The 24,277-nt window shown below is 42.2% G+C and overlaps 2 protein-coding genes across 8 annotated transcripts; one reads left to right on the forward strand and one right to left on the reverse strand.

Annotated features, from left to right (window-relative positions):
• The first annotated feature begins 1,756 nt into the window (after window positions 1-1,756).
• On the forward strand, window positions 1,757-10,306 carry LOC147048097 (E3 ubiquitin-protein ligase RNF34-like). 4 transcript variants are annotated; one of them, XM_085926709.1, is made up of 8 exons: window positions 1,757-1,884; window positions 3,851-4,069; window positions 6,037-6,492; window positions 7,832-8,112; window positions 8,197-8,220; window positions 8,412-8,453; window positions 8,726-8,880; window positions 9,843-10,306. In XM_085926709.1, exons 1-8 carry the CDS (start codon window positions 1,879-1,881, stop codon window positions 10,010-10,012), a joined length of 1,353 nt encoding a protein of 450 aa, XP_085782835.1. In that variant the 5' UTR covers window positions 1,757-1,878; the 3' UTR covers window positions 10,013-10,306. The 4 variants fall into 4 exon arrangements, with proteins under 4 accessions (XP_085782835.1, XP_085782836.1, XP_085782834.1 ...); XM_085926710.1 differs by having other exon boundaries at window positions 7,832-8,108; XM_085926708.1 differs by having other exon boundaries at window positions 8,726-9,977.
• Window positions 9,862-24,202, reverse strand: LOC147048098 (lysine-specific demethylase 2B-like). 4 transcript variants are annotated; one of them, XM_085926678.1, is made up of 22 exons: window positions 24,017-24,202; window positions 23,303-23,447; window positions 23,151-23,229; window positions 23,026-23,072; window positions 22,681-22,859; window positions 22,446-22,552; window positions 21,283-21,376; window positions 21,005-21,158; window positions 20,809-20,924; window positions 20,599-20,743; window positions 20,132-20,496; window positions 19,778-19,864; window positions 16,125-16,364; window positions 15,108-15,251; window positions 14,878-14,965; window positions 14,496-14,788; window positions 13,983-14,324; window positions 13,299-13,882; window positions 13,016-13,179; window positions 12,678-12,839; window positions 12,372-12,590; window positions 9,863-12,310 (listed from the first exon to the last, which is right to left on the reverse strand). In XM_085926678.1, the coding sequence occupies exons 1-22, from the start codon at window positions 24,059-24,061 to the stop codon at window positions 12,108-12,110; spliced, it is 4,002 nt and encodes a 1,333-aa protein (XP_085782804.1). In that variant the 5' UTR covers window positions 24,062-24,202; the 3' UTR covers window positions 9,863-12,107. The 4 variants fall into 4 exon arrangements, with proteins under 4 accessions (XP_085782802.1, XP_085782804.1, XP_085782805.1 ...); XM_085926677.1 differs by having other exon boundaries at window positions 9,865-12,310; window positions 14,496-14,780; window positions 14,879-14,965; window positions 20,617-20,743; XM_085926676.1 differs by having other exon boundaries at window positions 9,862-12,310; window positions 20,132-20,743.
• Window positions 24,203-24,277: the final 75 nt, after the last annotated feature.

Below are 24,277 nucleotides of genomic sequence, written 5' to 3' on the forward strand. Positions count from 1 at the left end.
ATCTTGAGTGGAACTCATTTCTTGAAATTAACTTAACTCTCTCATTTGATTGAGGATTAACCTGTGAATCACGAGGAAACTAGAAGTGTTCATTTTACCTGATTAAAAACAACCAATAAGAACACGAAACATTCAAATAATGTCACTTTGTGTGACCATTTGGTGCCATTTGCTAGTGGAACTCTAGGATCAGATTTGTATCATTATAAAAAGGGTAACTCTGACATCTAGCGGCAGAAAATGGCTTAACATGGGCCCCAGCAGATGGACACACACCTAGTATGTCCTGTATAAACGAATATATTTATGAGTAAAATAGGTAGTTGATTGGCTAATCTCACAATAATAAATCATTAAAATTTCTTTTGCAGTTTTTCAGTAATCTTGCTCATTTGTATTCAACCAATCACGACAAATTTGAATCACTGCAACCAAGAAACAAGTCAAGAGGTGAGGCAAGTCAAGATTCAGTAAATATCGTTAACGAATATGTACATTGAGTAAAATCCCTCCCTCACCATTTTCGATGTTCCCAACAGCATAAAGAAATAACAGCGCTAAAGTATGTCAATGCTGGCTCGAGGGCCTCGAAACATATTTAGACCAAAATGGCTGTGAAATTAAATCAGCAGCGGGTCACTATTGATGTGATATGGCATAGAGAATTTCAAAGGGACATTTGCATCATTTCTGCGCTTGCCTGCAGTGATGCCGTTTCTGCATAAGAGGGAGTCTGGTACCCAAATATGACCCATTATCATCAAGTGTGAGCTACTGGAATAATCTTTGTCTCTGTAGGCACACTCGGCCCTGCATAGATCATGATGACGACCTCCAACGTCAAGTAAATTGGAGTTCAACCAAATTATGCCGAAAAATTGTCATTAGAAAAAGGATGCCACATCGCTCACTTGTCAATTCTCTGAATCTTAATCCTTGAAGAGCTTCTTTAATGTCTCCACAAGGGGGCGCAAATTCCCCATACAAACACTAGTGATGTAAATGTTACATGCCAGTAGAAAACAATTAGACAGGGTATTTTTTTTTTTTGGAATCCTGTAAGGCCGCAAATATTTGTTATTCAAGAGACCGACACTACCTGCAGTACATCACATACCAAGAGAACAGTAAGTACTCACTTTTCCAGCCCGGAATACTGAATGTTTCTTCAAACATTGTCGTAAATATATATATTTTTAAATGACAAATGCAATAAATTATTTTGAGGAATATTGGTGATAATTTGGGGAAAGTGATATTTAGAAGAACTTCCAACATCAAGGGCCAATTGTGTTGGATTTTGTAAGGTTATCTCTGCTGCTCCCTACAGGCTTTCACTAGTACTGCCTATAAAATGGAAGGAAACCCCTCTAATCTCTGTACTGCAGGTAGGCACAATTGAATCATCATAAATCCATTATTTGTCACAGAAGATGACCTAAATGATGCATTTATGTATTTTGCACCCGTGCATCAATTTATAACCCGTCAAAAACAGGCTTGAGGTTCACCTTATTTGACTGGTGGTGAGATGGCAATAAAAATGCCAACAGTGTGTGTGTGTGTGTGGAGGGGGGAGGGGGCGTGACGTGTGCGTCAAAGGCTCGCACATGCGTTCTTACGTACAACGCTGCTGCGTATAGACGGATTGTCTGCTGAACACACGAGCCCCCTAGCGCGCATTCTGATTGGCTGGCCGGGTCTGTCTTTGGCAATGACGTTATGCCTACACGCACACACACACACATACAGAGTACACAATACACAAACACATAGAGGCGGCAGGAGAGAGGGAAGACGTAATGGTTTGACTCTGTGTGCACTTGCAATGATCGTGGCTACTGCATTAGTCTGCACATTCCTCTAACGGAAGGCGCAATGAAGGTAGGTGCAACCCCCCCCCCCTCCCTCCATGTCCTTTATAAGGCATCTTGTTTATGGTGACATCGCAGTGACTTCTGTTCATGGAGCTTTACGCACGGTGCTGCAAGCTGCACACTAAGGTGATTGTGTTTACACGGGCCGGAGTTATATAAGGAGACGGGCTTCATTGCAGCAGTGGTGGTTATTTTCGGAAGTTGTCATGGGTTATTTCGGGTCATTGTGTGTTTTTATGCGAGTGTGTATACGTGTGGTCGGTGCAAGCGAGAGAGGCTGCAATGTGAAAGAAGCCCCCCCTTGCACTTCCAGAGTTTAGTGGATGCAAAGCGGCTGCAGCCACCTTCCATTCATCGCTTTAATCCGCTCTAACGAGGTTGTAAAGGCGCGCTTTGGGCTGGACGAGTTAGTGGGGGACGTTTGTGTGTGTGTCGGGAGGGGGTCACGAGGAGGATATTTGGGGGACGTCTCGGGGAGGACGCGAGGATGGCCCCTCAGCACCACATTGGGGTTCTCCCCTGGCTGCAGATAAGGATGGGGCGGTGACGTCATATGGTCACCACTCCAATCCTCCCTTTAGATCTGTTTCAAATTGTGTTCATACGCATATTGATTTTTTTTTTTTTTTTTGCTTTAACTGAGATCCAATGCAAGAGCATCGAGCTCACGTTTGCTTGACACTCGGTTAAAAATAGCTTCAGTATTGTGGTTTTACATTGCGGTGGCGTGCAGTGTTGTTGATTTCTTCCCTTATCTGTGTGTGATGAGGAAATTGCCACTTCATCACTATACAAAATTAAGAATAATACTGTAATGCATCAGTTGCAGCAAAGACCCTCATTACTACAGGAAATTATTTTCTAGTCCTCCCCATAAAATATGGAGTTAATGCATTAGGGGAGATTATTTTGAAAATAAATGTCATTTGCTGAAAGTTATGTGTCACGTGTCGATTTTGTTCTGTGCGCTGGGTATATTTTTCAGTCCCGCTGCTGCCATCAGGTCTCTGAAATATCCTTATTATGCAAGAACAAATCTTTAGCCCGTTTGGTCACAGCTTGAGTTTTATCTGAGTTCATTCTACGCGTCACACGAGATTTAACTTCTTCGGGGAGACGCTTTGACAACACTGTACATTTGAGTCTTATATGTGATTGTTAGATAAATGCTATTAGGCATACATTTATCAAGCATGTAGTGTACTTTGTTTCCCAAATTAGATACCAGAAGGAAACAAATAGCATAATTCAGCACTTCTCAAAATGGGGGTTGTGGGCTCCCTCTAGTGGTACATTAAAGAATTACTGAATGTAATATAACTGAATAACTTTCCAATATCTTTTTTTTTTGCTCCAGCGCCATATTACTGTTAAATTGTATCTAACATAAAATTACATTTATGTCATCGGAAAGTGTGAGATTTCATGCAGAGACTTTTAGTCATTGCATCACATGTGCATGCAAACAGCCTTTTATTTTTTCCCCAATCAGTTTCATGGTCACATTCTATACATTCAGTGATTTTGATCCCCACCTAAATGCAACGCATAATTGTGTAAGTCCTGCTAACAAACAAGGGAACACCAAAGGTTCACCCACTGTTAAAGTCCACTCTCATTAGTAGACAGGCCTGCGGGGTTAGTTAAAGCTTCCCCTCGCCACATAGTGTGCCTTGTTCCCGGGATTACATAAACAGTCCCTAAGCAGACGACTGAGGTCACGTCACAGAGTGTTTGTAACAACTCGGAGCCGCCCGGAAACTCGAGGTGAATTCCTGTATTGTGTACTGCAAAGAGCTTCACAATGTGCTCTGTGTGTGTGTGTCAGCTATCGATTGACACAGCCTGGTAGAGTAGAGGAAGACGTCGTTCCCCCTCCACCATTCATTTGTATGCCGCTGAGCTATTGTTTCATTTCTTCAACAGTCTTCATATTCTATTTTTTTTCTTGAATGTGTGTTTGTTCTTGGCAGGCGGGGGCCTCGTCCATGTGGGCATCATGTTGCGGGCTGCTAAACGAAGTGATGGGCACGGGCACGGTGCGGGCACAGCAGCCCGGCTTTGGGGCCGGTGCCGGGCCTTTCCGCTTTGCCCCCAGTGCAGGCTACTCCACATACCCGCCCGCCAGTTCGGGCAGCGCCGGGCAGCTGTGCAAGGCCTGCGGACTGGCTTTCTCTGTCTTCAGACGCAAGGTGAGTTACTCAAGCTCATTTTATCTCCGATGCTTTAAACTTAAACTCACCTAGTAAACATATTCGAACTAGGAACGCGATTGCTACGCCTTTACTTGCGCTCAAAAGAAAGCTCCGATACTAAATATTACGATACTGCTGGAGATTTAAGAGCCCCCTATGTTGAGACACCGCCCAGCAATTAAAAAATACATTTTCGACAATATGTTCTCTTAAATAGAGCGTAAACGAGTCGCAGCCTGGTGCCCGAAGCGATTGGATGAAAATAAACACAACACCTGACCAGAAAAAGCAATCATCATTCTTGTGCCGTCTATGCAAAGGAAACCCAAATCACTAAAATCGTCTTCAGTCATGCTGATTTAGGGACAGTTATGTGTGTGGCACGTGATGGCTTCCTCCGTGCTATCTGCCTGCAATGGGCTGGTTTGCAAGTCAGTCTGATATCTCCGGTCCACCTTTTAAGTAGTGTCATGAGGATTAGCAGCAAAATGATAGCGAGGAAGGTGTCGACGATGGCGCGGAGGCGAGACGCATTTGGCTGTGAGTGATGAGTAAATATTTACCGATCGGACTGACCTCCTTTCGTAGCCATTTGAAGTGTCAATCCACTCAGCTGCTCGGTGTAAAAGAACCATTTTGAAAATCGAATTGCAATTTAGATTGTGATTTAATATGCAATTTTATTGCATTACAATAAATATCAGATTTAGTGTACATACGTTTCTTGAGAGCTAGACGTCATGTTTTTTTTATACTGTACTATAAAATAAATGTAGAAAAAGTGAAGTGCTTTTCTGAAAATTAATATTCCTGGAGATAAATATGGCATATTTCATATCAGCCGTGTTTTTTTTTTTTTTTTCCATCAGGTGACCTGCATGATGATTGACACTTCTGGGTTAAATCCCATCAGTATGTCTGTTTACAAGTACAAACGGCAGCTGCAATGAGCTCAGCACTTCCATCGGAGGCCATTTTTGCGTATCAAAGTTTGCATAGTCAAACTCATTTATAAGGAGGCGCCGTCGGCCCTTTAAAATGCTGACAGGAGTTAGACATGCAGTATTTAAGGGCAGTTTATTAAATGATGCTTGAGTAGTAATAAAAAGAATGACTGATGGCATTCCTTTGGCGTGTGTGAGTGCGAAGAAATTGCCTGCGAATGCCGAGGAGTTAAGAAGAAAATTCAAATTCACTCAATTGTAGGATATAAGAAATATATTTTTGTACACAAATAGAATGAGATATGCTGATCAAATTATTCAGCAAATGGAATGATTTTGCATTATTAAAAAAAAATAAAAAATTAAAATGTTCTACTCTTACCCAATCATTGAATTAGTGGATTTTGGTGGGCGTGGCTTTCAGGCTAGCATCAATGTTACATCAACCATGCTGTTAGCTGCAAAGCTAACAACTCAAATAAAGCCAGAATATGTCTCACACTGAAGGAAATAACTCCAAAAATAGACTTACTTGAATTTTGCTGTTCCAATGAGAGTTGGTATCAATCCCGGGGAAAGTGACAGATGTCCAACTAATTCACAGTTGTATTGTCCCAAATTGCTCAAGTAGTCATCCTCAAAAAGTTTGCCACAAAATAACACACGTGTTGCTAGTTGTTTGGGCATATTTGATGCAAAAAAAAATAAAGTCCAACCTCAAGGCTTTTTCTGTGGCTCATGTCGGGAGAAGAAAGAGGCTGTTGTTCTCCAGCTGTGCCTGTGCAGTAGTTTTTCCTGAACTTCAGCAGGGGTCGGGTTAAAAATGGTGAGGGTGGGGTTGATGACATCACAAATTGAAAAAGGGCGGGATTAGTGGCATCTGCTAAAGCAACCTATTTGAGATTGCTGTTGAAAATGACAAGGGCCCCTTTAAAATTGACAAATAACATTTCAACCTGATTTGGAGATCATGACATTGAAATTCACTCACAGTGACTGATGTCATCCTTTCCTCCACAGCACGTATGCTGCGACTGCAAGAAGAGCTTCTGCGCGCTGTGCTCGGTGCTGCAGGAGAACCTACGCTGTTGCGCCACCTGCCACCTACTGCGCGGCACCGCCTTCCAAAGGCCACGCCTCATGCAGTTGCGCGTCAAAGACCTCCGGCAGTACCTGCTCCTGCGTAACATCCCCACCGACACCTGCAGGGAAAAGGAGGACCTGGTGGACCTGGTTCTGTGCCATCGGGGCACCAGGGAACCACCCCGACCCGCAATAGTGGTGGAGGAGGAGGAAGAAGAAGAAGACGAGGAGGATGGTGACACACCTGAGGAACAGGAGGAGGGAGATGACGAAGATGATACAGACAGCCTCCGCTCCCGTGCCGCCTCTCTAGCCTCCCCTGCTGGCTCGGCTTCTGAACAGTCGCTGGGAGTTGTTCTCAGCCCAAGTGACAGCTCAGGGACCCCAAGCCAGGTGACACACACAAAATGCTTGCAGTCCAAAATGCATTTGTATTTATTCTTTTATTATTTTTAATTATTTCATTTATTTATTTTTTTATTTATTGAAATTGGGGGGGGGGGGGCATCATCCAACTGGTTTTATGATTGAAACTTTACAAATGCCCCATCTGTCTCTTTTAATGTGATGTGGTCCTCGAGTACAAAAGTTTGCTCAGCCCGATGTAGTTGCTCGTTGAGCCGAATTCAACAACGATTATGTTGATTTTCTCTCCACTGACTATGAAGAGTCTCCACAGCATGGATTCACCATTCATGTGACAGCTGCAAGCAGCAGCGTTTACTCTCTGACTGTCAATGTGTGTGTGTGTGTGTGTGTGTGTACACGAGGACCAGCGAGCAAGGCGGCTTAAGCCCTTTGCCTTTTTTTAGGTCGCTTACATGGGCTGGCTGAGTCAGTTACGTAACGCGCACGCAGGTTGACAACTCCCCGCGGACACCAAACGCTACACTAAACATTACATTAACACACTATTAAAACGCTAAAGACACACACACACACACGCAACTTCCTAACATCTCACATCATCCGTTTTCAAAACCCAAATGTTTTATCCCAATATATTTCGACTTAGTAGTAAGTCATGAATAATTCGATTATTCTAGCTCAGTGGTCATCAGTGATCTCTTTGCCCTCTTTGGCAAAAAGCCAAATAAAAAGTTAAAAAAAATAAAAAAAAGAGTGACTGTTGAAGAGACTGACATTGCTTGCTGTCTAGCCAACCAATGCATTATTAATATGTCAGAGGGGGAATGTGCTGAGACCACACACACACACAACCTGAATCAACACTTGCTCATCTCCACTTCCATTACGGAACTATTCATTGATTCCGTCTCCTTTCATTCCTGACCTCCATCTTAAAAGAGAATCATTGAGCGATGAGTTAAGTGCCATGGAGTGCGTGCTTAAATATGTCTCTTGTCGTATTAGATAACGGAACAGATGTACTCTGAATATACGCACCCAAATCCTGAAAGTCATCACGTAATGGGGTTCATTGTGTGATGGAGAATTTGATTCATTTGGAAACATTCATAAAAATGTAACCTTGAAAACTGATTTATTTATATCGTGTTGAAATTGAAGGTTATTTGAGAAAAAAAAAATTGCTTCATTATGTTTTCAGTAATTGCTGCCCATTACAAAAATAGTAAAATGTTGTTTATTTATTGATTTAATAAGATTGCCTTGTGAATATTCTCCAGAAATAAACAGGAAAATCTAATTTGGAAACGAGATGTTGGTCAAAGCAGGACAATTGTACCTTACTTTGTTGTTTTGTCGTCAGTTGTCCCCTCAGGAGCGTGAAGACGCGTCGAGTGCATCACTCCTCAATCTAGAGCAGACGGCCTGCACGACGGAGGTGAGCCCGGCCACGCAGAGGAGGATTCGCGCCTCGCTGTCCGACTTGGACAACGAGGACGCCATCGAGAGGCTGTCGGTTCGCCAGCTGAAGGAAATCCTCGCCAGGAATTTCGTCAACTACTCGGGTTGCTGCGAGAAGTGGGAGCTGCTGGAGCGCGTGCATCGCCTCTACAGAGAAAACGAGCACAACAGGAAATCCAGTAGGTACCGGCACTTTTGAAATTAGAGCAGTTTACATTTTGAAATTTTAACAAGACCCCTTTTTTTTTTTAACTTTTCTTCTTTTAGTGGAAAATGTGAGCATTACTGCAGGCAAGTATTTCCTCACTACTCTATTGTCAGTACACCACTTTAAAAAAAAACAAAAAAACAAAAACACAACCCCCATAAAAAAAATATTGAAAAAAAAAAAATGGTGGAAAAAAATCTGCAAATGATAAAATTTTTGCTAGAATTTTATAAGACCCGTTTTCTAAACCCTGTCCTTTTTTTCCCCTCCAAAGTGGTCACGTATCCTCCACCTTTGTGCAACAGTGCTGTCGGAGGTAAGCTGATTTTTCACCCACCTACTCAAAATATTGAGAAAAGTTTCAAATTTTGTCTTCTCGATGAAATACACAATTCATGTTTGACTATCAATTGTTTAGCTAAACATTTAGAATTGAAAGTATCGTCATTAAATCATCATCAGCTCCTAAGCTGAGTCTCACGAATACCAAGTCAAGTCACATGTTAAATGCCAAGTCAAGCCAAGCAAGTCCAAAGTCTTCAAATCTGACACTTCAATTAAGTCACATGATTTTTCGCCGGTCCGCAGACAACGTGAAAGCCCAGCTTGCCTCGGACGAGAACCTTTGTCGCATCTGCATGGACGCCATCATCGACTGCGTTCTGCTGGAGTGCGGCCACATGGTGACCTGCACAAAATGTGGCAAGAGGATGAGCGAGTGCCCCATCTGCAGGCAGTACGTGGTGAGGGCCGTGCACGTCTTCAAGTCCTAGAAAAAGTCTGGCCGCCAGAGACGCTTCAAACAGGCGCCAGTGGCTTGGACCGGCAGTTCTCGTGGAACACGGCAGGGGTTCGAGTCGACACGGTCGACTGTAACATGTGCAATACCGTTCAAAAAAGAGATGTTTTTTTTTTTTAATTCATGTAGAATATTGGTTGTAGTTTAACAGCACATCATATGTTAGCAGAAGACGCCAAATATCACGCCTATACGCTCATACGCTTAACATGCTTTTCATATTCATCAAATTTGATGTGACGGTTTGTATTTTTTCAGAACCCCCGGAAAGTAGTTTACAGTATGGTTTGGTTTGATTCTAATTTTTATTTTAAAAGATGGTGACAAAATCCCTGGAGACCAAGGAAAAACAATAATATAAATATAGTAAACAATGTGTACCATCCAACATCAACTCATCCTAACATTGGAGTAAAGGAATGCCAATTTTTTTTTCTTCATATCATTTCATAATATATATTTTTTATTAGTATTGTTCATTATATTATTTATTTTAAACTTCTGCTAAGGTTCGAAAAAGATGGAAAATGAAAACAGCCGAGCAATATCAGTTTTCAAATATTTGGACGGTAACAGCTGATCGTATGTTAGACTCCAGTCTGTTATGCAAAGGAGTCCGACACTTTTCCCTTTCTGCTCATGTTTCAAAGAAAATTACATATACGGAATCACTGTTACTGTAAATGTGTTGCATATAGATAGCTTCTATCGTTATTATGAATTAAATGTATATTTTTACATGGACTAGGTGGAAGGGCCAGGAGGTTTATGAACGGAATGTATTGGTGACAGTTTACTCAAAACCTTTGAATATATCGGTGGTGTTGCTTTTTGTCTTTTTTTTTTTTTTTTTCTCCATGATTTGATTTAACGCGGCTGTTTGTCAACGGACGATGTCATTCACAGGCAGCTACAGTCTTCTGGAGGGCACTCATAATCCTGGATCTTTATATTTTGGAATGGTTGGACCTTTTTATTTTGGTAAACAAAACAAACAAAAAAAAACCTATTTATTAGATTCAATAAAATTCAGTCAAATCTCTTTGACCATCGTGTTGGTTTTAAAAGTCTTTTAATATCTCAAACTTTCCCTAAAGTTTTATAATGTGTACAACATTTACAATCAACATGTATAATACAAACGCATACAGTGGTTTAACCATACCAAATAATGTAAACAAGTCTGAACTTTAAAGTAAAAAAAAAAAAAATTGGAATTAAAACTGAAAAAGTATCCACATAGAAAAATATGAAAAAGTGCATTAAACTATATTCTTTTTTTTGCACTGCTTTTAATACAGTGGACCCCTGTATTTGCAAATTTGGAACAAATGCATTCTTCACCTGCTCCCTTCCCCCCCTGTGTTTTTTTTTTTTTTTAATCCATTATTCACAGTTTTGACCCAGTCCGCCACTTATTAACAGAAGGCAACAAAAAATATTTTTGCTTCACAATCTCCCACTTATTCAGTTTTAGCCAGTCCCTCGCTTATTCACGACTTGATCACAGATTTGACTAATTCTACAAATTAACAATAATAAAGGCATGTCAGATATTTTCGGTATCTTGGTAGGCCTTGGTCCATTCTAGCGAATAGCAGAGGTCCACTCTACAATAGTGTCAAAATTCTTGAGCATTCCGAAGGCTGAATATTCTCGTTTTTTGGGGGCATTTGAACTCAAAACTTGGACTTTTATTTACCATGAATGGGAAAAGGTAGAATTTGTTTTTACCAACTTTTTGCAGGTTCTTCAAATGCATCAGATCAAAAAAAAAAAACATACAGTAATTGCATTTCTACGTTTGTTTATGCATATTCTTGAAAATTAGGGGTGGGGAACCTGCAAACCACTAACGCGTTAGCTTAAAGCTCAACTATATCCAATGTCCCCAGCCCTTATTTTAAATAAATGCAATGGTTTTCTTTCTGGACTTAGTAATTGACTGCCTTCGAATGAATGACAACTTAATTTAGTTGAAACAGCGAGCATGCATGGTGAGCTAGTAGTACAATTTCTTCACAAATAACACACCAAACCGAGGAATGATGGCAAGAAGCTTTTAGCTAGAAACAAAGAAAAAATATATGTAGAGCTCTGCGGGGGGGAAAATGTTGGAGACCTTTTTTTTTTTTTACCAGATAGGATTTTCTGCAAGTAAAAGCTCTAAATGACATTATTTGTAGTTGGTATATGGGATTTTTTTTTTTAAATATCATGAAAACCTGGCATTTGAACAGGGGTGTGTAGACTTTTAAAATATATTGTATATTTATGATCTTGGAGTGGTCTCACAGGTTTTCCAGAGCTCCATGAATACAAGTGCATGACAATAAATTAGGATGAGGGAGAGAAGTTAATTCATTGTAGTAGTTCAATTCAAAAAGTGAAACTGATTAATTGGCCAATTACTTTGCTTTTTTGTGCCTATTTTTGGGTGGGATAAATGTCTAAAATTGCGTTAAAAAACAAAAAACAAAGTGACAAAAATCTGCCAGATTTTAAAAGAGCTAATTTGGGCCCTTTAATGAGTCGAGCCCTAGAATTCGGTTCATTTTGTAATCAAGCTATAACATAAAATGCGGAAAAATATCTGAATGTACTAAATATAATAGATGAGTTAAGTTACATTTTGAATTGAACTAATGCTAATAAAAACTTGTCCCTCATATTCCAATTTATTGACATGTAACCGTATATAGGCTTTTATACACTCTATAGTGTCATCATTTATGTAATAAGTTAAAAAAAAAAAAAACGTAAGCTTAACAGACAACGATAAGACAAATGTGCTTCAATAAATATAAAACTGAAAAATGAACAAACACTGTGTGTTGATTATCAATATCAGTAGTATAATACTGTATAGGAATGTAGGAAACGCTTTCTTCTACAAAAATAGTCACTCTCGAACAGGAAAAAACAATGAAAGCAATAAATAACAAAAAAATCCTGTTAGACAGTTCCTGGTCAAAAGTTTAAAGACGCTTCCTTGTGCTATCGAATGGGAAGACGTGTCTACACTTTTGACAAGCACTGTTTTTCTTTTTAGTTTTTTTTTTTACATTCTGGCTCAGTAGTTGGCAAGAGGAGACAACTCACGGTACTGCAACCCTCTTCTTCCTGTTCCTCTTACGGTGGTGGTGTGGCGCCCTCGTGTGGAGCGGCACCTTAATCGCAGGCGGCGGCAGCAGGTTTGATCCTCTGCAGCAGTTTGTCGTCGATCAGCTCGAACTGAACGCTGACGGACATCTCGGCCACGAAGCGCTGGCAGCCCTCCCTGCTCACCTGCTTGCAGAAGCGCAGGTCGATGCGGCGGATGCTGCCGCAGCGCTTGAAGTAGGTCAGCGACTGGTCGGTCACCCTGTTGCACACTGGCGGGCCACAAAGTTCAAAGATTAGAAAACACATATCGGATCGGTAAATACATCCCACCTGAGAGGTTGACGTCGGTCAGGGAATCCCGGGTGGTGGTCCCGGCGGCGGTCAGAATGTTGACAGACTGGTCGGTGACGTGGTTGCAGTAGCTGAGGTCCAGCTTGGACAGCGCAGCCATGTGGCGGATAATGAGGCGCAATGTGGCGTCGGTGACGTCCAGGCCGGCCAGACGGAGGTCTTCCACGTTGCGCAGCTTGCTACGGTTGTCGAGCTGGCCTGTAGGGGGGGGGCGATACCCGTCGGCATGATGTCAATGACACCTAATCAACTAATGTGATACAGAGGAATAAAAGAAATTGCTACCTGGCCTATTATCGGTCGTCGGGGAGAGCAGATCCCTCATCTGGGCGTCTTTCAGTCCCTCCACCCATTGAACGTCCAGCGTTCGCAGGAGAGGACAGCAGGAGGTGCAGAGAGCCGAGACAGCCACCCACGAGCACCCCGACAACAACAGCACCCGCAAACCTGTGCAGACAGCGTCACAATTCTCAAGTCTTATTAGTTCTTCACATGGCCATTGGTAAAACCACATTGGCCGCTTGGGGGCAGTATCGAGACGCATACGCCGTTCATTGAGAAATCCTTCAGCACTTGCCCTTCTTTGCAGAGGATGAAGAATACATGACACATCGTTTGAATACCTGGCAGTCTGTTGATGAGCCAGCTGAGCTGCTTCTTGGAGATGTTGGTCCAGCTCAGGTCCAGAGCGACCGGCTGCCTCCGGATAATCCCGCTCAGCATGAGAGGTGTGATGGACTTGCAGCGGTTCAGATTGATGCGCTTCCACAGCCTCTTGTCACAGCACCTGGCCACACAAAAAAAAAAAAAAAATTACCTCTGTGTCTATCCATATGTAAATACCGCTCAAGGTGCTCATGACTAAAGGAGCGGCACGATATCCAATAAAACGAAAGAAAACCTCACCATCGGTTCCACGTCCTGCACACGCGCATACACACGCAGAGATCCCTGAGCGCCAGGTGACTGAAGACGGACATCCAGGCCTCGCGTTGCATGGCGTGTTCCAGGCCGTCGTTCAGGGGAAGCCGGTCGGGCGGTGGGCTGATGGGAGGCGGTCTGATGACATGCCGTTCCATTTGGACGCATTTGGGCGGCGAGCGGCAGGGCAGCGGTCGCGGCGCCAGCGGCGCTACCGGAGCGTTCCGATTGCAGCTGAGCGGAAAAAGGCGCCGCGCCGTCCCGTTGGCTTCCCGCCTGTGTCGCATCCAGCCTCCGAGGTCCCCGCTGCCGTTGTTCAGAGGCCATCTTGGGTCGGACGCTGCCACGTCGTTCTCAGGCTCCACCTTGAGCGGCCTGTGGTTCTGAATTGACGGGAGCTCCGCCGATCTGAGCGTCTTTCTGTTTTGATTGGTGGCCTCTTCCCTTTTGGCGGCGCCGTCCTCTATCTTTGGCTGACTTTGAAGCTGGTTGGCCGAGCTGTTCTGGTGGTTGGCGCCGTCTTCGGTCTTGAGCAGGCGTCTGCGTTGATGGGAGCCTTTCGAGATGTACTATGGAGGACAAAAAGTGAAAATATTCAATCAATCCAAAAAATAAATCTGTTCCAACCTTTCATAATTGACTTGAGTCGACCAATCGCTGCATCCTTACTTTATTGGTTGGTGACATCTGGGAGGTCCTCTCCTCAGCCTCCTCGCCACTGGGTCCCGCTCCAGACACCTTTTTGGACGTCTGCTCATTCTCCCCGCCAGCCCCAGTTCTCCTCAGAGGACTCACGAGCACTTTGGATTTGTCCTCTATCTTGCTGTAATTGTCTTTTTCTCCCTCCTGACCGTCGTCTTCTTCTCGGTTGTCCAACTCCTTCTTGGCCTTGAAGTGGATTCTATGCAAAGAGAATCTGTCCTCCAGCTCATCCTCGTACTCGCCGAGGTCGTTCTCTGTCTTGATGTGTCGTAGGAGCTTGGCAGCTAGCGGTTGGTCCAGTTTTGAGAACTTTGGAAAAGAAGACAGCCATCATTTGGGAAGACAATTTTATCAGAAGATAAAATCAACCATGTTTTCATTATTTATTTATATTTTTCCATCTAATTTAATCTTTTTTTTCGTGGCGTCGAGGCCTCAACAGGCTTAGTTTGTGTCGGTGTACCTAATAATGTGACTGACCTTCCTTTTGACATCAACAGGTTCGTCTTGCGTGTCAAACAGCATCCTCTTCTTCCTGAGAGGGTTTTCCTCCTGTCTCGGCCGAGGCGAACCATCCAGGGACAGCAGCGGGGGTCGCTTCTTGGGAAGCTCTTCATCTCGTTCGGCTTTTCTCTTGGCGCCAAAGGTCGTCGGCGAAGGCGAGGCTGCGTCGGGCTCCTCCTTGACTTCCCGGAAGGGACGGGCTTCTTTCAGTAACGAGCCCGGGAGGTTTGATGCGTACTTGAACCCTGGACCTCTTTTTTGCTTTGAGGCCAAAAGATTAGAAAGCACAAGATGACTTTATTTTTCTTGTTTGTGGAAATGGATCGAAAGGACCGCGATGAATTTAGACTGATGCTTACTTTGCCTGTTTTTCCAGCGTGGTTACACGTGGGACACTCCCAGCAGTTAGGCAGCTCGTCATTGACGACACCACTGGAATCTTTCACCTGCACAGAACATCCATGTGGAGTTTAAAATAAAGGAGTGGGGAAAATGATCTTGATTGACCCCATTTTTTAAAAGGTTGATGCCGATATTCAAATTCACTACCTCAAATTTTCTCCTTGGAGATGAGGAGTTGGAACTTGCCTTTAAACAGTGAGGATGTACAATTTCATTGCAGATGGAGCACTCCATCAGCATCAGCTGGAACTTCTCCTCATCCTCTTCCACCGTGTCCTCCTTGCCCGCTTCTCCGCAAACCACACACACCGCCGTGTGCGGCAGCACCGGCTGAACACAAACCATGTTGTCGTCATCATATATAAAAAAAAATTTAAGGGACATAAAAGGACACAAAAGAATAAATTAAATTGGAAAAATGAGCCAGGTCATCTGTAGAAAAGCCTAAATAAATAAAATGAATAATTAATATTTTTCACTTGCATTATTTACAATAAATCTACCAGCCAATTATTTAATGAACATAAAATTAATACATTTTAGTTGCTAATTGAAAGAAAAAATATTACAGGACTATCGATAAATGTGTGCTGGATTCAACAATGGATACTTTTCCCACCCGTGAGTTCGACTGACAATTCTACACTTGCGATTCCCAGCACAAGGGAGCAAGTGGCGCTCCTTGGTGTCACCATAGCAACCATCTGGATGAGGCTTGAATGAACAAGTCCCCCAGGTCAAGGTCTAAAAATAGCCGTGAAACAATAACTAACAATGCGTTTTCTGTATAAAGAGGTGCTAAATAAATATTCAAAATGTCTGCGTGAACTTTGTGATACAAAATATGCAATAGTGACTCATCCCCTACTATTAAATGTGAATAGATTCTAATATTAGTCATAATATTACTGAGTCAGTTATGAATTTGTCTCTGTGTCGCTCTCTATGGCTGTTTAACCAAAGTGCATACACCAAAAACAAAATATTTACAATCCATTTAATTTGGTGATATTTACTTTTTAAAGAAAATACATTTTGGTGGATTTGTCTTCTGACACTGGAACAGATGAATGGCATTTCTACTCATTTCAAAGGAGCAACACGATTTGAGATGTGTCCAAGGCAACACAAGTGTATTTTAGTGAGTTTAGTCCATTTTTTTGAGAAGAAATACATGTAGTATAATAATGGAGCCAAACATACCGCAATGCATTGCCTCATGATGCACGACTGCTTCATCCGACCCGGCCCGCCAAACTTCTTCATGTCCTTGCAGAAGTGGCACTCGCCACACTCGGTCCGCAAGCAGGCCTCGCACTTGCGGCAACGAGTCCGCCTTCGCCTGGCGCTCGACGTCCCTCCGCCCCCGCGACCGGCCGGAACCTTCAGGGCCGACGCCGGGGACGTCGCCATCTTGGGCTTGGGTCGGTGGGGAGGTCGAGCCTGAGTGGCGGAGAGCATAGATACAGCGGCCAATCAAATTTAATTCCAGATGCCAATTCCAGGCATTAAAAATAAGGAGACAAAATAGCTAAGGGGTGTGCAGACTTGTGTGATCAAGGATCCTACTTGATTTTAAAATGGACAAATCGGCCATGTAAAAAACATACGGTCAATGAGGATTGTTTTTTTTTTTAAATAAATAAAATCATAATTTTCTCCTTTTGTTGGTAAATAAAAAAAAAAAATCTCATGTATTATTTAATACATTTCAATTTATAATTCATTGTTTTGTGTGAATCAAAGTTTAAAAGCAACAGGAGTTCAGAACATTCTGAGTGAGATCAATTCTCCTTTCTCACCGATAACGAATGGATTAATTGCTGGTTAATTCTACTCTGGTATTATAAAAAAAAAAACATGCTAAGGTGCAGGATGAAGCAAAGGAATCCATCAAGATGCTCCCTGGAGGCGTCTTCCACATTTAGCTCCTCACTTACTCGCTTGTTACCACTTCAAAGAGGAAGCGGACCCTCTTTCCACTCTCTGGCAGCCATGATTGCGCATCGCGGGGGAAGGAGGGCTTACAGTTACTACGGCGGGCGCTCGCTCGCTCGCTAAATGGGCACCGGTTCATACAACTGGGTAATAGAGACGCTTTTGATCTGGGTCATTGATCCAAATGTATTCTTCGCTCTGATGCCAAACATGGCTGCTCACAAATACAATACAGCAGAGGTAGACACTTGGAAAATATTTTTTTTTGGCAATATTTTCTCATAGGCACTATTCGTGCATTCTTCTTTCCATCCACCGCTGTACAGTAGATATAAAAAGTCAACACACCCCTTTTCAAAAGGCAGTTTTTGCCAATTGCAATCTTATTAAGCTCAAATAAAGTTCAGCTATTCAGGTAAGTTGGCCTACTCCATGTTTTCCTCCACCCGGGCCTGTTGCCTCCTATCCTACCTAACCTATGCTTTCTTTCCTTCCTTTTTACTCCTTATTCCTTCCACTCCTGTCTTTCCTTCCTTGCATGCAACCTTGTTTCCTCCAGTCCTTCCCTACTTTTCATTCTTTCCTTTCATATCATTTTTTTCCTTTGCAAACTGTTTCTATCTTTTCTTACTTCCGTTCATAAATCCTCCCTCCCTACCTACCTTTCTTTCATCATTCCAGTCTCCCTTTCCCCCTTCCCTCAGTCACACTCTCCCTTCCTCTCTCTCTCTCTAAAAAAAAAAAAAAGGGTTTCTTCCTTCTTTTCATATATGTATATTATGGGCAATTAGATGAAAGCAACAGACATTTCACCGCTTAGAAATCAGTGCTCGGTGCAGATATAATCCCCCCCCCCACCTCCCCCTCGAGCGTCAGCATAGCAACAGCCCAGCTCTGACACACATCCACACACACATGGAACCAATAAGATTTGTATTGACACAATGAAAGTGAAGCACAGCATGGTCTATTATTCTAATAGTAGCTTGAAATGTAGGAGGCAGTCAGATGCCAGGTTACCCGACGGGATTAGTGGGAGATACTGGAAGGGATCGCGATGCTGTAATCTGCCCCGGTCTGGATTTGAGGGGTTTCAAATGAGGATTACAGAACAGTCTGACAACAGGAATATTAAAGAGGGAAAAAAAAAAACACATACGAATGAAAACGACATCAAAATTGATTAAATAGCTCATCAATTTCCAATTGATCACTTACCAATCACCACCAAGCGCAGCAATGAGCAACATTTGACGAAGATATTTTTCAATCAACGTTTACGTGGTAAAAACCGAATAAATAAAAAGAAGACGCCCCATTCATAGTTGAAGACCCAAGCGTACATTATAGAGTACATACGAAAGGGGAACTACAGTGTTTACAGATTGAAGTGAAGCATTCTGGGGGAGTGACATCACACACGCACCATGTTATACAGTATTTCAACCCTAGCGTAAAAAGAAACGTGCTATCCCCATTACAAAGGATACTGCAAAGCCCCAATGTCAAGCTCGTGCACCCCAGTTTGAGAACCACTGCTCTCATGGATCAAGCATCTTTTTTTTTTTTTTTGACTTGCTAGACTACAACAATATTTTCATTGTCACCACGGAACAAGGGCGGAACAAAGGTCCTCTTGTGTGTGCGTTCTGTCACACACAAATGCAATCAATAAATAATAAGCAAATACAGAAGGATGACTCTACTGTACATGAATTCTTATCCACAACCAGTCGCAGCCCTCGGGCTCTCGGCTGGGGAAATATTCTTAAGGAGGGATTTATCACACCGGAACACATGCTGTAAATATGTCACCAAAAAGACAAGCAAAGGGAATTTCATCTGTTTATCTTCCCCTCAGGCAGCTCAGCGTTCCCGCTACGCTGCAGAGCCGCTGCATGCATGCATTCCTCTAGTGGCCTCCTTACTAAGCAAGATTGGGAGGGGGGGGGGGGCTAACCTGCTCCGAGTCGGAGTCGTAGTCCTCATCATCGGCACTGAGCGACATGGCCATGGCGGCTTTTTCACACGCTGTCCAATGCACGACCAAATGACATGGCTGCACTGGCTTCCTCCTCCTCCTCCTCCTCCTCCCTACAACTCCACAATAACCACCAGCAGATGTCGGCAGCACAAGACCACCCAGCCTCATTAATATGAGGGGGAAGGAAAGAAGGCTGTGTACAGCCAATGAGAAGCCGGCGTGCATCCCAATAGGCGCGCCCTTCTCCAATCAAGAGAGGAGGTCTGCTTGGACTCATGTTTATCACACTCTGCCATGCCAATGGAGACAGATGGCATTGCAGGGCAAAAGGAAAACATAAACACAGATTTTTTTTTTTTTAATGTATATACTGTATATCTTGAAAAATACAACCACATTTTTTGTTTTGCAAGTTTTCAAGTTTCTAAAATTTATTCTGGCAACATCATGAGTTTTCCCCTAATTGATTAACCTTAAAAAATATATTTTCCTCATATAATTTCCCCCCCATCCATCCGTTTGTACCACTGATTTTATAAATATAAAATTCATTTTATCTTGCAAAAAGAGGTTATTTCTCACAATTACATTAAAAATACATGATTCAGATTACAGTACTGAATTAGAATGACTACTTCACCTAAAACTGACTTATCTTGAAAAATGAAACTTTTTTTTAAATAAAAAAACATTTGTGTCCGACCTCCTCCAATGAGGAGCAGAGATGCGCTGATATTCATAACTATTGCACAGAGCCAACAGACAGATGGCATTGCATTGCAAAAAGGCAAACACATGCACGCACGCACATACAGCCACACACAGCGCTGGTAAGCAGCAGGTGGCCTTCACATATAGACAGGATAAGTCACCTAAAGCGTTTCTATTTTGATCTCATCGTATGTTGAGCAATGAAATGAAATAAAAAGTCTACCTTCATAGATTCCTTTGGCCAGAAAACAACCGGAAGTCCAGTGATGGCTAACTTTGGGTCATCATCGGCATGTTCCTTTAAAACAACCTACAGACAACAATAAAAAGACTTCATTGAATTTTTTTTCATCTCGCTTTTTATCTTTTAAGTTTTCTTAAATAACTACGACCTACTTTGATTCAAATATAGGACTTAAAAATGCACTATTCTGAATTATATAAATGTAATCGTATTTTTTTAACCTCCCCCTAAAAAAATGTGTCTTTTCATATTACGACTGTTTAACATGAAAAAAAAAAAACCCCTATCTAATTTCTTGGACAGCTACAACTATAGTCTAAAAAAATACATTACCTTCATGTCCTCCAGCAGGCCAAGCGGGTTCTCCAATCCCTCCGGAACTTCTCTCTTCTGCTCGGGGAGCGACTCCAGCTTTTCCACCAGCCTCTTCAGCCCGTTGATTTCAAATTCTGTCAGATGAATCCACTTATTGGGCGATTCCAAGGTCGGCGATTCGGCTGGGAAATCCGCAGCGGAGATGGGATAAAAGCTTTCCTCGGAGTAGGCGGACAACATAGCTTTTGGGCATTGCTGGTTGGAAACCACTTCAGGTTTTTCACACAAGTCATCCCTGAGCTGTGAATCGGACCAGTCCTCGTTCATGTCCTGACTTCTTGAGTCAGAGCAGGGGCTCCCCATGTGGACTTTTGTCTCATAATCTGGAAAGACACATTTGGTGACTTGATGATTTATTGGATCGGAGGATTCTGTAGATTTGCCGGAACTGGTGGGTTGGTGGATTGAAATAATATCATATTTACAAGTGTGATTGTGCTGACCCGTGAGTAAAGGCTCCTTCTGGATCTCCTGAGAAAGGTAGGACCGTTTGGTCAGGCAGTACATGTATCTCTCCAGGACGTACCAACACATCTCATAGTAGAAAGGGAAGCGGAACTTGGAGTGAACCTAAAAAAAAAAAACAATTAACCTCTTTTTAGAATCTATGACTTTCTGGATCTGCAGACTCCCACCTTGGTGCGGTTCTCAATCTCGTGGATGGTGAGCTGCATGGGAATGTTAAAGCTATGCAAGATGTTTCCGCCGAAGACCAGCGTGTCCTCTGGAGTGTAAACCGCATGAATCCAGCCTAAAATCACACGAAGATAACAAGACATGAGATTTGTTTTTAATTTTTTACTCACTTCTCTGTTTGAAATGGGAACCTACCCGAGGGGATGAAGAAGGTGTATCCCTGCTTGAGCTCCACTCTCTGGCATCCGTCGGCACGATCTCCCAGGAATATGTCGCTCTGCTTACCCGACAGCACCCAGTCTTCGTACAGGGCCAGGTTGTGAAGTGTCGGGGGCACCAGCCAGAACACCTGAGGATCAAACGATGGCAAAAGTATTCCCGAATATGATTTTTTTTTTTTTTTTTTAAAACAGACTTTAGTCTACATTTTTTTTAAAGGAATGGTTGTCATGACAACACCATTGGATACATACTTTTTGCCCTTTGAAGACATGATACCACACGGATGTCCCACCAAAATCAATGTGGAAGTCTGTATAGCAGCCCTTCACACTCATCAAACAATACCTAAGATAGAAAATACACATACTTGGAGAAACACACAATGATGGAAAAAAAAAAAAAAATTAAAAGAGCACTGGGAAGAGCGCTGGGTGTAAAAAGAATGCAAATTGAAGAGTGTGAAGTCTCCAAGAGGGCCATTAATAATTCAGACATGGAGCAGGAAGTGAGTTAGATGAGATGAGCCTTAATTTTATGAGAGAGAATCTCAGGAGGAGACAGAAAAGAACATAACCGGGGGAATTATTTGAACAATGTTACGCCGAGCGCCCCTCGAGAGATGACTAAAAATACATCGATCCTGCTAAATATTTGCTGTACTCGTCGGCCACAACATTAAGTATTCTTGTACGATCTAACTCGGAGCATCCCAAAAAAATAACTTTGGCAGGTTTTGGTTCAGTAAAACCAAGGTTGAACTTTCGGCCATCATTCCCAAAGCTATATTTGGCGCTCACAACACATCTTCTCATCAAAAGAGCAACATACTTATCTGCCAAAACTTGCAGATAAGGTGGAAGGTATCAGAAACAGTTCAAAATAGCATTCAGTGTTCGTATTAAAAAATAAAAAAAAATAAAAAATAAATAAAAATAAAAATACGCTTCTGGTAGAACAAAAAGAAAAAAAGAACACTGAACACAGCCACATCCTATTTATAGCCACATGACTTCTGTAATGAGTTTTATTAAGTTCGATGTAAATGTTATGGAATGTCTTTATGACAGAAAAGCTTCTGAAATGAATTACCTTTATCTATCTAATAACAATAATAACAATAATTATTATTATTATTACTATTATATGCAAATGGTTGTAGAGTATAACACCCACTGTCTAAAATGACAATATTCAAATGATCATTATTTAGAATGAATAATACATATCAAGTGCTTTATGAGGAGTGTCCCTGAGCTGATTGTGCACCCAGCAGCAGCAAGTGGAGCATTATGAAATGTAATTTAAAACAAATGTGCAAGGCTGGGAAATTGCTACCTAGCAACAATCAAGTGTGCTTAAGAGAAGACGAGAGAGAGGACCTCGAGTTGAGTACGCAGCTCTCCAGTCTGCTTACCTTTGCACTTTAGGATATTTCATCTCCGAGATGACGTTGGTGCCTTCTGTTTGGCTCTGCTTCAGATAAGACGGCCACATGTTGTCCACCCAGTCCACCTGATCAACCTACCAAAACAGTCAGCACACACTTACTTTTTCAGATATATACATATTTTTAAAATCATTATAATACATACTGTCACTTGACTTGCCGTATTGTTATTTTTCCTGAGTAAAATTTAGTAGTTACTTACCACAGTGGGTCTCTTGATAAGGTTCTCCAGCTTGGTGTGGCTGAACTCCAAGCTGATGACATTGAACAGTTTGTCACGCTCTTCCTCCGGCGTCTCGTAGTAGCGCACAAACTGGGCCATGCTCATTTCCGAGCCTTTCTGAGTGCTCACGTCCATCACGTCCACCGAGCGACGGCTGCCTGCAAGTAGCAATCAATACATAAGTAAGATATGATTTACCATCATATCATTTGACTGTTTCATAGTAGATTTGTTTAACTTTATAACAGAGAGAAAAAAAACGCAAAATTCTGTCTTTTTTTTTTTTTTTAATGCATGAAAAAATAAGTCACAAATATCGCTTACCGACTAAGCCTTTAATTTCCGACACTGTGAATTCCGGATCGGGCATTCTGTGGACAAGACCAACTTTGCTCAGTTAATAGTACAAACCAGTACATTCAGTAAAACTTCATTAAATGAGCACTTACATGATTCCAAGTCCTTCTTTCTCTTTGAAAATGAGTGGAACTTGTAGCGCCTCCCTTTGCACATATTCATAAGTGAAGTCTGTACGTAAACAAGAGAGACAATGTATTGACAATATAAACTGACAAGTGGAAGGCGTGTTCCCATTGTTTACCTTTAGCTTCCATAAAATGCACAAAGTTTGCAGCGTAGTTAGTGCTGGCAAGCTTGTCCTCCACGCTGAATCCTCGGATGTTGACCATCTCCTCCACGTCGGACAGGTCCTCGTTCTCATCGTACAGCTGCCGGCAAATGGAACGCTGCCCGTTTTCAAAACACACGCTTTAGGTTGTGCACATACATACTAACTTACCTTAGAGGATGTTATTTGTCGACTAGACTGAATGCTCCTGTTACTTTATACATGTAGGTTTTTTTCCCCCCCAAAATTGTTGACATTGAGAAAAAGTGACACTTTTTAAAATTCTGTTCAATTTCTACTTTTATTTTGATTTTTTTCAATGTGTTATTTTATTTGCATTTTTCAAAATAAAAAAAAACATTTTATTCTCATCATATTGGACATATGCATTATTGTTCATTCTTGTTTGTACATAGTTTTGGGTGCTTCTTTTCAGCATTTTATCTAATTGTGATGCAAATAAACAACAAAAAATATAACTTTTTTGAAAAAAGCAGCATACCTACCTGCCTCACATTCCTTGTCACATAATATTGAAAAGTTGTCAGTGCTGTAATGTGCCAGTGATACTACTACCTCTACTACTACTACTATAACACGGTGCAGAACATTAGCTCGGCTAACTAATTAGCTCCAAGCCTCTTTCCTCTCCTCGTGCAAACGTTGCCATGGCTCGCGAATACCCACCAGCCGGCGGCCGGACTCCGCACACCTTTCCTCGGCCTGAGTCATCGCCTGCTGTAGGAGAGTCTCTTCCACTCTTTCAGCCTTGAAACAGCATCTCAGTGCATAGCAGCACGTAGCACGCTTCACAGGTCCAAAACAAGGGAACCATGTTTTTATGTGTTACGTCACCACCAGGAACCAAAACATTGGTGGATAGCGTCCCCCCCCCCACACACACACACATTTTGAAGAAAATCTATACAGCTGTTAATTTACAGTCGA

This window comes from Syngnathus leptorhynchus, chromosome 12, assembly GCF_054491065.1.
Source record: "Syngnathus leptorhynchus isolate UIUO chromosome 12, UIUO_Slep, whole genome shotgun sequence".
NCBI classification, from domain to species: domain Eukaryota; kingdom Metazoa; phylum Chordata; class Actinopteri; order Syngnathiformes; family Syngnathidae; genus Syngnathus; species Syngnathus leptorhynchus.

Excerpts from the sequence above, each read along its gene's own strand:
- LOC147048097 (XM_085926708.1), top strand. Across the intron at positions 8,113-8,196 it reads CACAACAGGAAATCCAGTAG|TGGAAAATGTGAGCATTACT; the intron begins GTACCGGCACTT and ends TTCTTCTTTTAG. Across the intron at positions 8,454-8,725 it reads GTGCAACAGTGCTGTCGGAG|ACAACGTGAAAGCCCAGCTT; the intron begins GTAAGCTGATTT and ends GCCGGTCCGCAG.
- LOC147048098 (XM_085926676.1), bottom strand. The coding sequence starts at position 24,061 with ATGACTCAGGCCGAGGAAAGGTGTGCGGAGTCCGGCCGCCGGCTG. Across the intron at positions 21,377-22,445 it reads AAATATCCTAAAGTGCAAAG|GTATTGTTTGATGAGTGTGA; the intron begins GTAAGCAGACTG and ends TTTCTATCTTAG. Across the intron at positions 12,840-13,015 it reads GCTCATCAACAGACTGCCAG|GTTTGCGGGTGCTGTTGTTG; the intron begins GTATTCAAACGA and ends CTGTCTGCACAG.